The sequence below is a fragment of the Anopheles maculipalpis genome, chromosome 2RL (assembly GCF_943734695.1).
Source record: "Anopheles maculipalpis chromosome 2RL, idAnoMacuDA_375_x, whole genome shotgun sequence".
In the NCBI taxonomy this organism is placed as follows: Eukaryota; Metazoa; Arthropoda; class Insecta; order Diptera; family Culicidae; genus Anopheles; species Anopheles maculipalpis.
Genome location: NC_064871.1, coordinates 37673858 through 37686475, shown reverse-complemented (window position 1 = coordinate 37686475; position 12618 = coordinate 37673858). Strand labels below are relative to the sequence as shown.

Below are 12618 nucleotides of genomic sequence, written 5' to 3'. Positions count from 1 at the left end.
CCGGGAAAAGAATGCGAAAGGCGATAATGGCAATGAAGAAGAACACTGAAAAAAAATATAGCACTCAGATGTATTGGTGAAAATAATAAGGAAAACTGTAGTGGCGGATTGAAGAGCCGCGCTTGAAGTGTATGATGTCCGGTGGATGTTGGCGGGGGAGGGAGTTCTTCCTAGGTGAGCTACGCGCATTGGTGGTGGTGGTGATGGTGGTTTGGGATTTATGGAATTTTTAATAACATTCTAATGGAAGCTGTCGTGTTGGTCTGATGAGAAAAATGATGCATTTTGCACGTGAACGACCAACTTTTGAAGAGATCATTAGCAAAGCACTTTAGTGAAGTTAATAAGCTGGGAGGAGGTCTACAATTGCTAGCTATTATGTTGTTACCAATAGTGCGGATAGTATTTAACCATCTCGATACAAAGAATGTGTTTCTTTACAAAACAGTTACTTCACAAATGCTGCATATTACACAGAATGCCATAAGTTATAGTAAAATCTAGCTTAAAGCTAGCTACACTGAATCAAGCAGGATTAAAAACGAACCGACCGTCATAACGAAATTGCTTCTAGCAATGAAACAACTATGGCTTCTTGTGATTCCAAGGGGGCAATGGAACAAAGAGAAGAAAAAAATCATCCTGCCACATTGCAAAGCCTTAATCCCAACCGAGCGTTCGATTATCCTTTTGCCACAGTGTAGCTTCAGCTGTGTCGTCACTAACGCTGGTGTGAGAAGTAGGAAGGAAAGTCGACAGCGTCCAATCAACTATTGTTCTCACCTTCAGGAACTTTCAGCTTGCTTTCCACCCGTTTTGTCTGATTTCATTGCTGGGAAAAATCTTAAAGGAAAACCCAAGAGCTGGAGCGAACAGTGAGAATTTTTATACAAAGAAAACCATTATTTAAACACACGTACAGACATCCGCGGAATGCTGTCTCGATTCACTAGAAGGCTTGAAGTAATTTTATCTTCTGTAATGAACAGGTTGTAAACGGAAAAGTTTGCATGAATTGTTTTCGTACAATTCGCACCAGTAACGAGCACGGTTGCACTTGACAGCGAACGCGAGGATTGGCTTTGGTCGGGCAGCTTCGCACAACAGAACGACCGGTAACAAGCTCATTAGCATAATCATTATCAGCGTCGCGATCAATTGACTTTTCCACGAGGCGTCACACACCGCGTTGCGTATCGATGTTGGACCCCGACCGGGCATATCCATCCGGTGCAACAGATTGCAGTGGAACTGGTTGGTGCCATACGGGATTTTCCTAGTACAAAATCGTCTTTCCATCCACTCGATAAAGTTGTAAAGCGTGTGAAGCAAGCAAAGCAAAGAAAACCTTTTTTTTTGCTGCTATAGAAAGACGATGATTTCAAAATGTACAAAAAAAAAAAAAAAAAACTCGAGGGTTGCGAGTGAAAATATCCTTGCGCACCCTTGCGCTACACCAAGCTGTTGCATAACGTGGTTTGTTTTTCACCCTCGGCAGGTTCCTCGGGCATTGGAAAATTCGTTCCCAAACATGAGGGGACTACGGAATCGGCTATGTTTTAGAAGGCTAATTGAGCGCACCGATGGAAACTGAAAAGTCTCCTGCGGAAACGTTACGGCATAGATAGGGGTTGTTGGGCTATGCGAGTCGTCGGGTGTTGAAGTGATGTCGGGATTTGTTTACAGCTGTAAAGGGTGTTTTACGGTGCTTCAGGAGATGTTGTACAAATTTTATTATAATGGAGGTCACGGGTGTCAATACTTGTTGTTCGAACCGGATGGACCGACGATGAGGCGTGTGAAATTTGCTGTGAAGCAGGACAGATTATGATGAACATGTCAAAATATTGTTTACAAATGATTTCCTATTATTAATTTGCGTTTAATCATATAAATTGTCTACAATTTGATGATTCGGTTTTAAAGACAGAAAATATGATAGAAAGCCTCATCAAAGCTTTAACCCATAATGCATTGTTTTACAAGAAATATTTTTTCAAGAATTATATTGTTCTAAATGTCAAAGCAGTCAGTACGTAGATGAATAATCTACTTCTTCTCTTTTAGCAATGCTATAAAAACGTCCTAGATGTGTTTTGGTTGATCTGTTTTAGCGTGCGCACGAGAGGGGCGATGCAACACAGATTGGCCAGTCCTTTTGTGCTAGCAAATGGCCCCGTTAGTATTAGACAATACTATGCATATGTGGCCAAGAGGTGGATTCAGAGTCAGCATGCAACAATAAGCGAAAGGTGGCTTAAATTTGTGAACTACTTACTGAAATCTCTCCTTAACTTGCAGACATTTAATGGAAAGAAATACATGGCATTTACTGAAACATTTTTGAATAGTATTGAAAATCCATCTAATATCTCCAGACTCAAGAAGCATTATCCATTTATAGCCACAATAGTCCAAGAATCAGCTTACCTTCCCACTTTAACAAACGTAAAATTAACAGCGAAACAAATACACAAACATATCCTAAACTACTTGCCCATACCCCACGTAGTACAAACATATTCTGGCATGAATTGGACATCTTCCTCGAGCAACATTAATAATAATTACTTAAATTCAAATGAAAGAAGTAACTACTACATGTTAGTTAGAGAAAGGCTAAACATAAAATCAAAAGAATTCGAGTGAAGAATAGTAGACAACGTTAAGAGTGGAACTTGCAGAAAAATCGAAACAATAAAACATACATTTGTTGCATGCAGTGGGTTTAAAAAACTGTGGAATAAACTAAAAGAAATTGCAAATGTATTCACTTTATTATTAACAACTTTTTTTTTTATTTAGTAATGATGACATTTTCGAGTAAGCTCGGTTGTGGATGTTGTTGCGGCCAGGTATGGTTCTGATGTTGTTGTGTTCTCTAGTTCTAGCGGATGAGCGCCTCTTTGGACAGGCAACTGGCACCCAAGAAAACCCACTCTGTTGCAGATACTTTGTGGAGTTACCAACTACATTTCGTTGCCGACATGTGGGTGCTGTGGCCGGCGGTCCCACCATTGGCAAAACGCGCGAATCCGAAAGCCATTACAACTTTGTGAAGCTACAATAATATCTAACTCACGCATTCCGCCAGCTTAATGCTGGCCACCAGTCACAAGTTCACGTCGTCCAAACCTAATTCAATTGGTTCAGTGATCTAATGTTGTCGCTGGCGACCCTGACGCCAGTGAAACGCATGGAACCGATAGCCACAATAACCTTGTAAGGTTACTGCAGAATGGTCACCAGTTACGACTTTAGATCTTCAAAACCAATTTTTATCGATTCTGGGGTCGAAATAGCGCCTGGCGCATGTCGATGCCATCGTTGCGAATGTATAACAATCAAAAAAACAAAATAAGCTTAACAAACTACAATCAGGACGATAGTGCGTACAATTTACGGGAAAGGATAGGGGAAGGGATCCAATTCAAAGGGATCAAGGTACGCTTCCCATCACTTTGGTGAAGTCAAACAAAATCCGTGCATATTCATAGTCCTTCTGTCCCAGGATGTATTATCAACATTTGTGGAACTTCACATCACTTCACTTACCAGATGTAACTTATTTAAGTACATTGTTTTAAGTTAAGACTGTATCTCTTTAATCGTAGAGGTCGTAAAGGGCCTTTACAAACACAGAAAAGACGTGGTAGGTCTTTATTGAAATGATTTTCTTCTTGACTTAACGACCTATATGATCATACTGGCAATCGAAAGGCTTGCTAGATTTACAGATTTCATGTAGTAGGATAGTCAGTCCTCACTGTGGGAGAACGGTTCGGATGGAATTTTAGCCCGGGTCCGACGCTGTTAGCGTCCTACAGCCTAAGCCTCTGTTGAAATTAAATCAAGTATAAAGTTGATAAAGTGACAAGCAGATTCATTCATTCAGTAACTGAATTAAGTGACAGGCAAATTAATTACTAATTCTTATTTATTTGCTGTGATGTGTGTTTATTATTGACAAATAATACAAATGTATAAAAAACACGTATAAAACATTGGTGAAAAAATAGTACCAGAGGTCACTAATTTGCTTATCAACCCGTCAATTAGCTAAAAAATTATAGCTCTCTCTCACATTTCACCACCCTAACGATTCCCGATGCAATATCGTGTGGTAAATTGGTTCGCAAACAGCAACTACTCGTCGTCGCACTGATGAATTTAATTAGCCAATACTAGTGGTTAACATTCACGCCTTCAAACACGCAATACTTAATGCAAAAGTATCTCCCATTGTTTCTAAGGGTAAAGGACTCACTTCCACGGCAAATGGGAAATATCACTGCACAAAAACGAAAATGAACACTTCATTTAATTTCATTGCGAAACACTTGCACCGATTCGTGAAGCCGGATGTAATTTCTATGATTGCATTCGCACACGAATTGCTGTGAGAGCGTGTTCGGATTTGTGGAGCAGAGTATCGTACACGGGTCTAAGGTTCTACGGTGCCGTGCTGAGAAAGCATAACCCTCGCTAGCAGAAATCAGATTGAAGAAGTGGAATTAAATAGCAGAACGCCGGTACCGGGCAACGAAAAGAAAAGAACAGCAGCAGCAAGCCATAGTATATATGGTTGTTTTCGAGCACACGTGTGAAAAGTAATGAATTTAATGAAACCTTCCACAGTTCTTGACATTCTGCTAGGACCTACGTGTGTGAGTGTGTGGGTTCGTTGAAAATTATTATTTGAAAAATTACATTAAAATCGGGACGCTCTTTGGGTCGAGGTCGGGTGTTGGGTGTAGTTTTGCTAGACGGAAATCAATTTCGCATCACGACTTAGGCAGCTGTAAAGCAAGCACAGAAAAAAGAAACGTACATACACGATTTTCAAAAAGAACATTTGCCGGAATGAAGAAGATATCGGAATCGAATTACGGAAAGATCTCTTTGATAGCTTCAGTGCATCAAACGAACAGAACCGGCACGTTCTACAGCGTCGAATCCCAGTTACGGAGCACTAGAAACCAGAGGGGATGTTGGTGTAGGCGGTAATGGTGCTGAAGATTAAATTTATCCTTAAATCCCACATCCCGTAGGCATGCCGGCAGGTGTGGGATGTGTGTGTATGCTGGCGCCTGACGACACTGTCAATATTTCTTCACTCACTGGCGCGTGGATGGATGCGAGTGGTGAACACGCTCGCATGCCAGCACGCTTTTAGAGGAAAAGCAGGACGAAATGGTAAGGTGCGGTGTCGAAAATCGGCTAGAAATCAGTAAATTCAATATTTTTTGGCGAGATTGATACCGTGTTTCGCTCGCTGTCTAGGGTGTATTGAAGTTTAGCAGCCGAAACTAATCGGATCACAACAGACAGACAGTTCCGGTGACATTTCTTTTTACTTGCTTAGTGGCACCGACTGGAGGTGTACCTTTCGGGATGAGAGAATTTCGGTAACGTGAGCCTACTGCCCAGTGTACCGTATCGCGTTATTCCTACAACATTCAGCTTCCTTGATGCATTATCAGTAAGCATTGTTGTTTTCATTTTTGTTATTTGGTTCGGAGTTCGCAGACAACCACGATACAAAGGCAGAATAAGAAAAGAAGTTTAACCTTGAATTCTTCACGCTTGTGAGAGCAAATGCAAGCGGGAGAGGGTGTATATGTTTCCAAATTTTTGCCAGCATTCGCTACGTGCTTGGCGCATGCATTTGACTACCACAAAGTTAATGTGATTTCCATTATTTCCGCGCACTACTGTCCTTGCAGCCGTAGGGCACCCGGCGTGATGACACGCGATCGCTACCCTCGTAAACGAAAAAGTTCTGTGGTGTTACTGTGGGGATTCGTTTGATCAGCACCACGCTTTGCCACGTACTCGCAGAGCGCGATCAATACAGCCTACCTGTTGCATCCCCGCGTAGAACCGTGTGGGACGAGTTCAAAGCGAAACGTCAAAGTCGTTTGCAAAGTAAACAAACACCGCCCACCCTTCGCAAAAGTTTACATACCCTGCAGTTCGGCCCCCTTTTGCCTAGCCGTTACGGGACAAGCTTAGGGCACATTGCGGGGCAGGTAGTGGTGGATGGACCCCGGCCAGCGTGCGGAACGCAGGCAGACGGGTTATGGCAGAGCATGTAATCACACAGGCACAAAACGCACAGAGAGCTGAGGTGGTAAACGATCAGGTACAGGTAGGCCCCGGTGGTCGAACGGGCCTGCTGGGTATGAGGAGGACAAACGATTGAACCCGTGGCTATCACCTGCTGCGGTAAAAGCGAGAGATGGTTGCTTTTTGCTATAAAACTGTTCGCACAATATCATTGCCCTTTATTAACGCTGCTAGCCTGTCCTCAGTCTGCCATCAAATTTGGCACCAACAAGATCACGGAAAGGGAAAGGGCCAGCGCGCTTGACGTGGAGAGTTTAGCAGATTTGCTGTTAAGTGTGCATATGTCGGCCGACTAGCTGCTTACTAGCTAGATTAGTAGAGCAAGTGCAATAACGCCGGGGAAACAAAACGCGAGTGAAATACACTAAAGTGCAAACATATTAGCTAGAGTGCGTGACATAAAAGACCTGCTTGACAGCCTCATCTTCATTATTTCTTCCCTGGTGCTCGTGTGTATGTGTGTGTGAGTGTGCCTAAGTTTGTGTTATGATAAGGCATCGTTGGTGATCCGAGCGATCTGCAAAACAATTTATATTCCCGACACCGTACCGATATCATGTTTCTGAAAGCACTGCTGACCGCGATGTTGCTGCTGCTGACGCTGATCCTGCTACAGTGCGATGGGCGTGCGCTGAAGCGTGACAAATCCATGCCAGAGGACGATGGTTACAGCTTTCTGTCGAAGAAACCATCCGCGGAGAATGCCTGCGAGCAGTTACCACCGCCGGTGCTGACCGAAATACTTGGACCGGCGTTTAACCCACGCTACATGAGCATCGAGGAGCCACCGGTGGCGGAGAACGGCGTTGACCAATCGAATCCGGCGGGAAAGCGGGATGCGGAACCGTTTCCACCGTTCTACGTGGACGATAAGTACTCGCTCGAGCTCAGCCACAAACCGGCCTGGGAGGTGAAACACGTTTCCGAATCAATTCCGCACGGTGAACTGGTCGGTCAGGTTCGAACGCGACGTGACCTGTTCAACGACATCCTGGACAAGCTCGAACCGGCGACAACATCTGCAGCGTCGACAGAAGACACTACACAGCAGCGTACGGCACGATCATTCGGTGGTAAGGGCCGCTCGCGAACGACCGGTTCGGGCGGTACACCACGGCCATGGGAGTGTGAAGCGAAGATACGCTGGATCGATCTGGGTCCGGAGTATTTTCCGCGCTTCCTGCGGACGGTAGAGTGTACGAGGCAAAACTGCTGGTACGGGCACTACTCCTGCCAGCCACGCTCGTTCACGGTAAAGATCCTGCGACGGCGAACCGGCGAGTGCGTGCAGAGCGACCGGTTACGGCGCATCGGTGTTGACGGATTGCCGGGCGAGCTGCGCGAGCTATGGGTATGGGAGGAACGGGCCGTTAACTTCTGCTGTGACTGTGCGCCCGCTTTCTGATCCTTCCGATCCTTCCGGCGGGAAGCTGTTTTCGTGTGGCGTTGTACATTTAAGCGTTTTATTTAAATCTATCGTACTCTCGTTGACGCACTGGTAAATCTTAATGTTGACATTTGGATAAGTGGCATAAAGCAAACAAGCTGTAGTAGTATGTAAGTGATGTAGCCTAGGCTTGTATATATATAGTCATACATAAGGTATTATGTTTTAAAGGGACTAGGAATGGGGTGGAAACAAACCAGCACGTCACACCGATCGGTAGCAAAGGAACTGGTACCAAGACGATCATTTTGTCCGTTAGTGTCTTGTGCGGACTCCTATCAAAACGAACTCAGTGTTATTGTGTGCACGTGCGTGCGTGCGTGCGTGTGGTTGTGTTTGTGTGGGCGTGAAGTAACAAATAAAATTAAAGCTTACCGCTGCCCAGCAGTGGCCAGAAAATGCACATTCTATGTCGTTTTGCTGTTTCTAACAAATTAAGAAAAGGTCACAGTGACCACGGGATGAGATGTAAGTATGGAAATGAGGCTTGGATTTCACTACCCGCTGTCTAGCTGTAATGTGTCTGTAATGTGCTGTACCTAAGCGTGCTTTTTAGGCCGTCAAAATCAGCAGCATCTTGAAATATGGGAGGATAAGGGTTCAGCTTAAACCAACATACACACTCGCTACCGAAGGGGAAACTGTTGGACGGGAGCCAAGTCCGTTTGTTCCACGGTAAATCAGGCTGACGCACCCGTTTGGTACAATCCGTACTGTAACACCTTCTGTCCGTAAGCAATGTGAAGGGCGAAAAGTGGTAAAGTGTTTACCCGGTTGAAGTGCTAAGTTCGGTGTCCTTGATATAGTTTGCATAAATATTGAAAATTAGCTGCTCACAAATCGCTCATCTCTGTCGAGCGACATATTGTCGAGAATTTCGAATTACGCTATCGGCATAAAAGTGTGTTGAAAGGCAATGCATATTCATAAACCGTAACGAGTTGTTACAAGTGGTCTTTCCCGGTTAGATATTATACACTCGAGTGTACCATCAAATAATTTTGGAAGCTTTTTTTTTCCATATAATTAGTTTTATTTTAATAATATTTATTTTTTGCGTGGCAGATCGTCGAACGTTTTATTATTAAAAACATCGTTGCATTTATTTTACAATCACACTGTTATTTTCGCAAGTAAATGTTTCAATCCGTTTAACACTTTTATGTTCAGTTTAATAAAAATAATGAATTCCGATTGGAAAATAAAGAACGCGTAATATGACAGGATAGAATATACGTTAGAACGTTAGAACATATACAACATACAGAAACTTCTTCCAAAGACTTTAACGTGTGCCTCAAACCACCATTAGCATTTCGCTCCGGACGCAGCAGGACGCCGGTTTGCGAAAGAACCACGCGCAAAGGATTTTCCCGCGGGGCCAAATCATCGTATCACGCAAACATCGAGCCATGGCCACGAACATCCTTCGGACCCGTTACCCAGTATTCCAGCAATTCCGTACACCCCTGCAACTGCACGCGAACCGTTTAGTTTGAGCAAATATTTTAGCGTATCAATTACACGCCAAATCTGATGTGCAAACCGTACCAGCGTGGCCACTGTTTCACATCGAACCCGCTCATAATTACCATTATCGTGTCCGATTACACAACAGTTGCGGCTTTACCTGGAATCTGGCAATGGGAAAACAAAAAGGGCAAACAAACACAAAAAATCGTTCGTGTTTTCGATTGTTTTGAATGAGGTTTTCGATGTGGATAGTTTTACTGTGGAAACATTCTGGCCAAAAACTACCGATAGCAGTATTAGTTACGTACGCTTGTTTATTGTAGGTATGTCTGGTGAACGGAATCAGTCGTTACTAGCTTGTAGGTTGTTTAAATTACTCTGTGTTCTTAGGTTGTATGATAACGCTGGTAAAATATTGGATTAGAACTCTCTTAATCCTTTCTAATGCTTGTTGTTTGATGGATGGAGTAGCGACTTATATGTGTAAAATGGCAAAGTACTGCAATTGATAAGATTTAAAAAATAATTTTCTTCTTTCTGATTCATTTACTTTTGATTAAAGTTCTTCCACATTCACCATCAAAATAAAATAAAATCAAATAAAATTGTATTTACTTCCTGTGTTAACGAAAATGCTATTTTCTATGAAAATGGCTGAAGAAACAAGTGAGCGTTTGCGTAAAATGAGCAAACCCAAAACCTCCGATTATATAAAAATAATATTAGATAATGCATTATGTATGCATTACGTATTAAAAGCAGCAAGACGACCAGGCCGTTCTTTATGAATAAAAAATTGTATTATGTTGCCTGCTAACGTGGATCATAAAATTGGACAAAGAAATGTCGATAAGCTCCAAGGTAGAAAATGTGATTACACGGGATGTTCAATGACGTGTAACGCCATCTAATCGAAAGCATTGAGAAGGCGTAATGAAAGTCTTTCGGCATGTACTGTTACCGTGTGTGATAAGATAAGTAACTATAACCTACAGCAACCAAATGTTCGTTGTGAAAGCACAGACACGTAGATCTTGTAGTAAAATCTCCCACAGCTGACGATCGGATTCTGTCTCAAAAAGTTACAACAACAGTAGGAACCGTAGTAGAACAAACAATCATCTTCCATGGGATTCTATCCCAAAATTTAAATTTTATACAATACTTGCTGCTCCAGGTCCCAACAAAGCACCCGTGCCGCAGAATATATGTTGGGTGTTCGGCAGAACCATGTCCATGTACTGTACAGATTGATGATCTGGTCATGGATCAAGGACATGGATCTTGATTTTGTGTCACCCCGTGCAACTATTGGAACGGGTTGGACATTTTCCTTGGAGACTTGGGCGCACCATATTATCTACTGGCTGAAAAGCAGATTGCATGTAACCTTTTAATGATGAGCTGCTGTCGACGATAGTTATTGGACTGCGATATCAACGATATCATACTGCGATATCATGACTATCCCTTAAGCAAACCAATAGTGGCACCGTTTGCAGGAATTACAGTCGATCAGCAGCTAAAACTTCTACGATCTGCTATCGAGCATCGGCTAGAATCGTTCCTGCGTAAAGTTAGTAGAAGTGTGGCATTCACAATTCTTGTTAAAGTTATCCTTGTTTTGTTTGCCAAGCTGCCATCGTGGTATGAACTATAATTTAACCGAATAAGTTATAGAATAATTCCGAAGAATCATAGAAAACACTGGTACGTGTATTGCCTTCATTGGCTAGTTTATTGTCAAACTAAAATAGCCCAAAAGGTACTTCGTTTAATCGTTTGCTGTTTTTAGTACCGATCGAATCAATAAGCGTTCTCAAAACAGCTGGTAAGGTTAGCCTGAATGAACGAGAAAGAAATTAGAACTTCCCGAGATGAGCTTTATAACTACCACTGACAAGCACTCAAGCAAACACAATAAGACCGTGGGTTATCTTACAATATTAATTCTCCGTAATGATGAAGTTATGTGATGTGGAAGGAGCGCTGGTCTTGGGTTGACTTTTAATTTTTTTGAATCCCTGTTACGCTGGTCCTTATGGGTCTGAATTAGAGAATAACCTCGGATATCCTAGGTTCTTTTGCGGGTGACTTTACGATGAAGATTTCGTATAAACTTATATTAAAAATGACTCGTTCTATATTTAAAACATATACACCGTCATAATTCGCAAAGTAAGTCGCAGAAAAAAAGCTTTTAGCGTTGAGCTAATCATCATTTCACAACTATCGAAATTGCTAGTGTCAACATAGTGATCCTTCGTGTACCATGAAAATAAAGATATCTTATGTATTTTATTCACGGCTTTGATTCATTACGCAGCTATATCAGCCTAGTCATGCTGTATGGTTCTGGTGAAAAAAGGTTGAATCATTCTGCTCCATCGGCGGAAGCGGAGAGCGCTCCGCCCGCAAAGCATCTAATCTGTTGGATCTAAAGCTTTAATCCTGGCTGATAGTTAACTGACGTTCGTAGGGCTCTTAGGGGTTGAGCTGCGCGATAAAAAAGTATTGCCATTGCGTGATAAGATACAAAAGAATCAGTTGGAAATTGGCTATTTTGCTGTTAAAAATCCGGCGCATAACAACAAACGCTGCAGTACAGTGCGCATTAAACGATACCTGTGATCTCGACAGCCAATACTCCACGATGAAGACCATTCTACTCGTAGTTGCTTGTCTTCCAGCGCTAGCTTTTGGACTAGCGGTGCGGCCTTGTAAGTTGTTGTTTTGCAGAATAATATTTTCCGTGCTTTTTTTTTCATTAAGGAGGTATTATAACATCTTTACGACGTTTGTTCCACAGGTGCCAACAATGCGCCCATTCCTCAGGATGTTCGCGTAATCGGCTGCTCGGTAGAACCGTGTGTCATTCCGATCGGAGGTATGGTCGATATGGACTGTGACTTCGTTTCGCCCCGTGCCACGCCAACAGTCCAGGCAACGCTCGACATCTTTTTGGGAGATTTCCGTGTACCGTACGATCTACCCGTGGCTCAGCAGAATGCATGCAATTTCTTCGAGGTGGGCAGCTGTCCGGTGGCACAGGGTGAGTTCATCAACTACCACCTGAACACACCGGCGGCGGCACCGTTCGCGGGCATCACCGTTGATTTGCAGCTCCAGCTTACCGACGCTGATGGACAACCACTGTTCTGCTTCCGTTCGTCTGCTCAGATTGTGGCTGTGTAAAGCGTTTTGCTATGTAGTACTCGGTAGCATGTGTGAATGATTAGTACAATTAAAAGCATAATAAAATGGATTGGTAAGGGGTTTGAGGAAAACCTCTTAATCGGCGGTTTGGTACCCATTGTACATGCCGCCATCGAAGTATGCAACACAACTTATCTTATCTGATTCTAAGCTCGGAGCTATGCACCTATGCGAGCTGTTTATCACCTTCACCTTCACTTGAAGCGTGCTCAGTAGACTCCGAAAGGTAGCGGTTGTAGCACGGTCGTCAAAAAATCAAAATGTTCAAACAAATCGTAGCGGTGGTGCTGTTGTTTTCAGCAGTTGCCCAAGGCTTGCAAACTATTCAATGTAAGTAGTAATGCTTCGACAGT

At 43.0% G+C, this 12618-nt stretch overlaps 3 protein-coding genes across 3 annotated transcripts in view; all 3 read left to right on the top strand.

Annotated features, from left to right (window-relative positions):
- Nucleotides 1–6685: 6685 nt before the first annotated feature.
- Nucleotides 6686–7534, top strand: LOC126558737 (protein trunk). Its single transcript, XM_050214795.1, has one exon. The coding sequence runs from the start codon at nucleotides 6686–6688 to the stop codon at nucleotides 7532–7534; it is 849 nt and encodes a 282-aa protein (XP_050070752.1).
- A 4089-nt stretch (nucleotides 7535–11623) lies between these two features.
- LOC126559337 (NPC intracellular cholesterol transporter 2-like) lies at nucleotides 11624–12293 on the top strand. Its single transcript, XM_050215483.1, has 2 exons — nucleotides 11624–11769; nucleotides 11859–12293. The coding sequence occupies exons 1-2, from the start codon at nucleotides 11703–11705 to the stop codon at nucleotides 12242–12244; spliced, it is 453 nt and encodes a 150-aa protein (XP_050071440.1). The 5' UTR covers nucleotides 11624–11702; the 3' UTR covers nucleotides 12245–12293.
- Nucleotides 12294–12472: 179 nt separating this feature from the next.
- The window catches only part of LOC126559348 (uncharacterized), a 164006-nt gene continuing 163860 nt past the window's right edge, over nucleotides 12473–12618 (top strand). The window contains exon 1 of the mRNA XM_050215495.1: nucleotides 12473–12595. Coding sequence (XP_050071452.1) covers nucleotides 12526–12595 — 70 coding nt within the window. The 5' untranslated portion in view covers nucleotides 12473–12525. The remainder of the gene's footprint in view (nucleotides 12596–12618) is intronic.

Coding starts and splice junctions, on each gene's coding strand:
- LOC126558737 (XM_050214795.1), top strand. CDS start 6,686: ATGTTTCTGAAAGCACTGCTGACCGCGATGTTGCTGCTGCTGACGCTG.
- LOC126559337 (XM_050215483.1), top strand. CDS start 11,703: ATGAAGACCATTCTACTCGTAGTTGCTTGTCTTCCAGCGCTAGCTTTT. Junction 11,770..11,858: donor TGGACTAGCGGTGCGGCCTT/GTAAGTTGTTGT, acceptor TTTGTTCCACAG/GTGCCAACAATGCGCCCATT.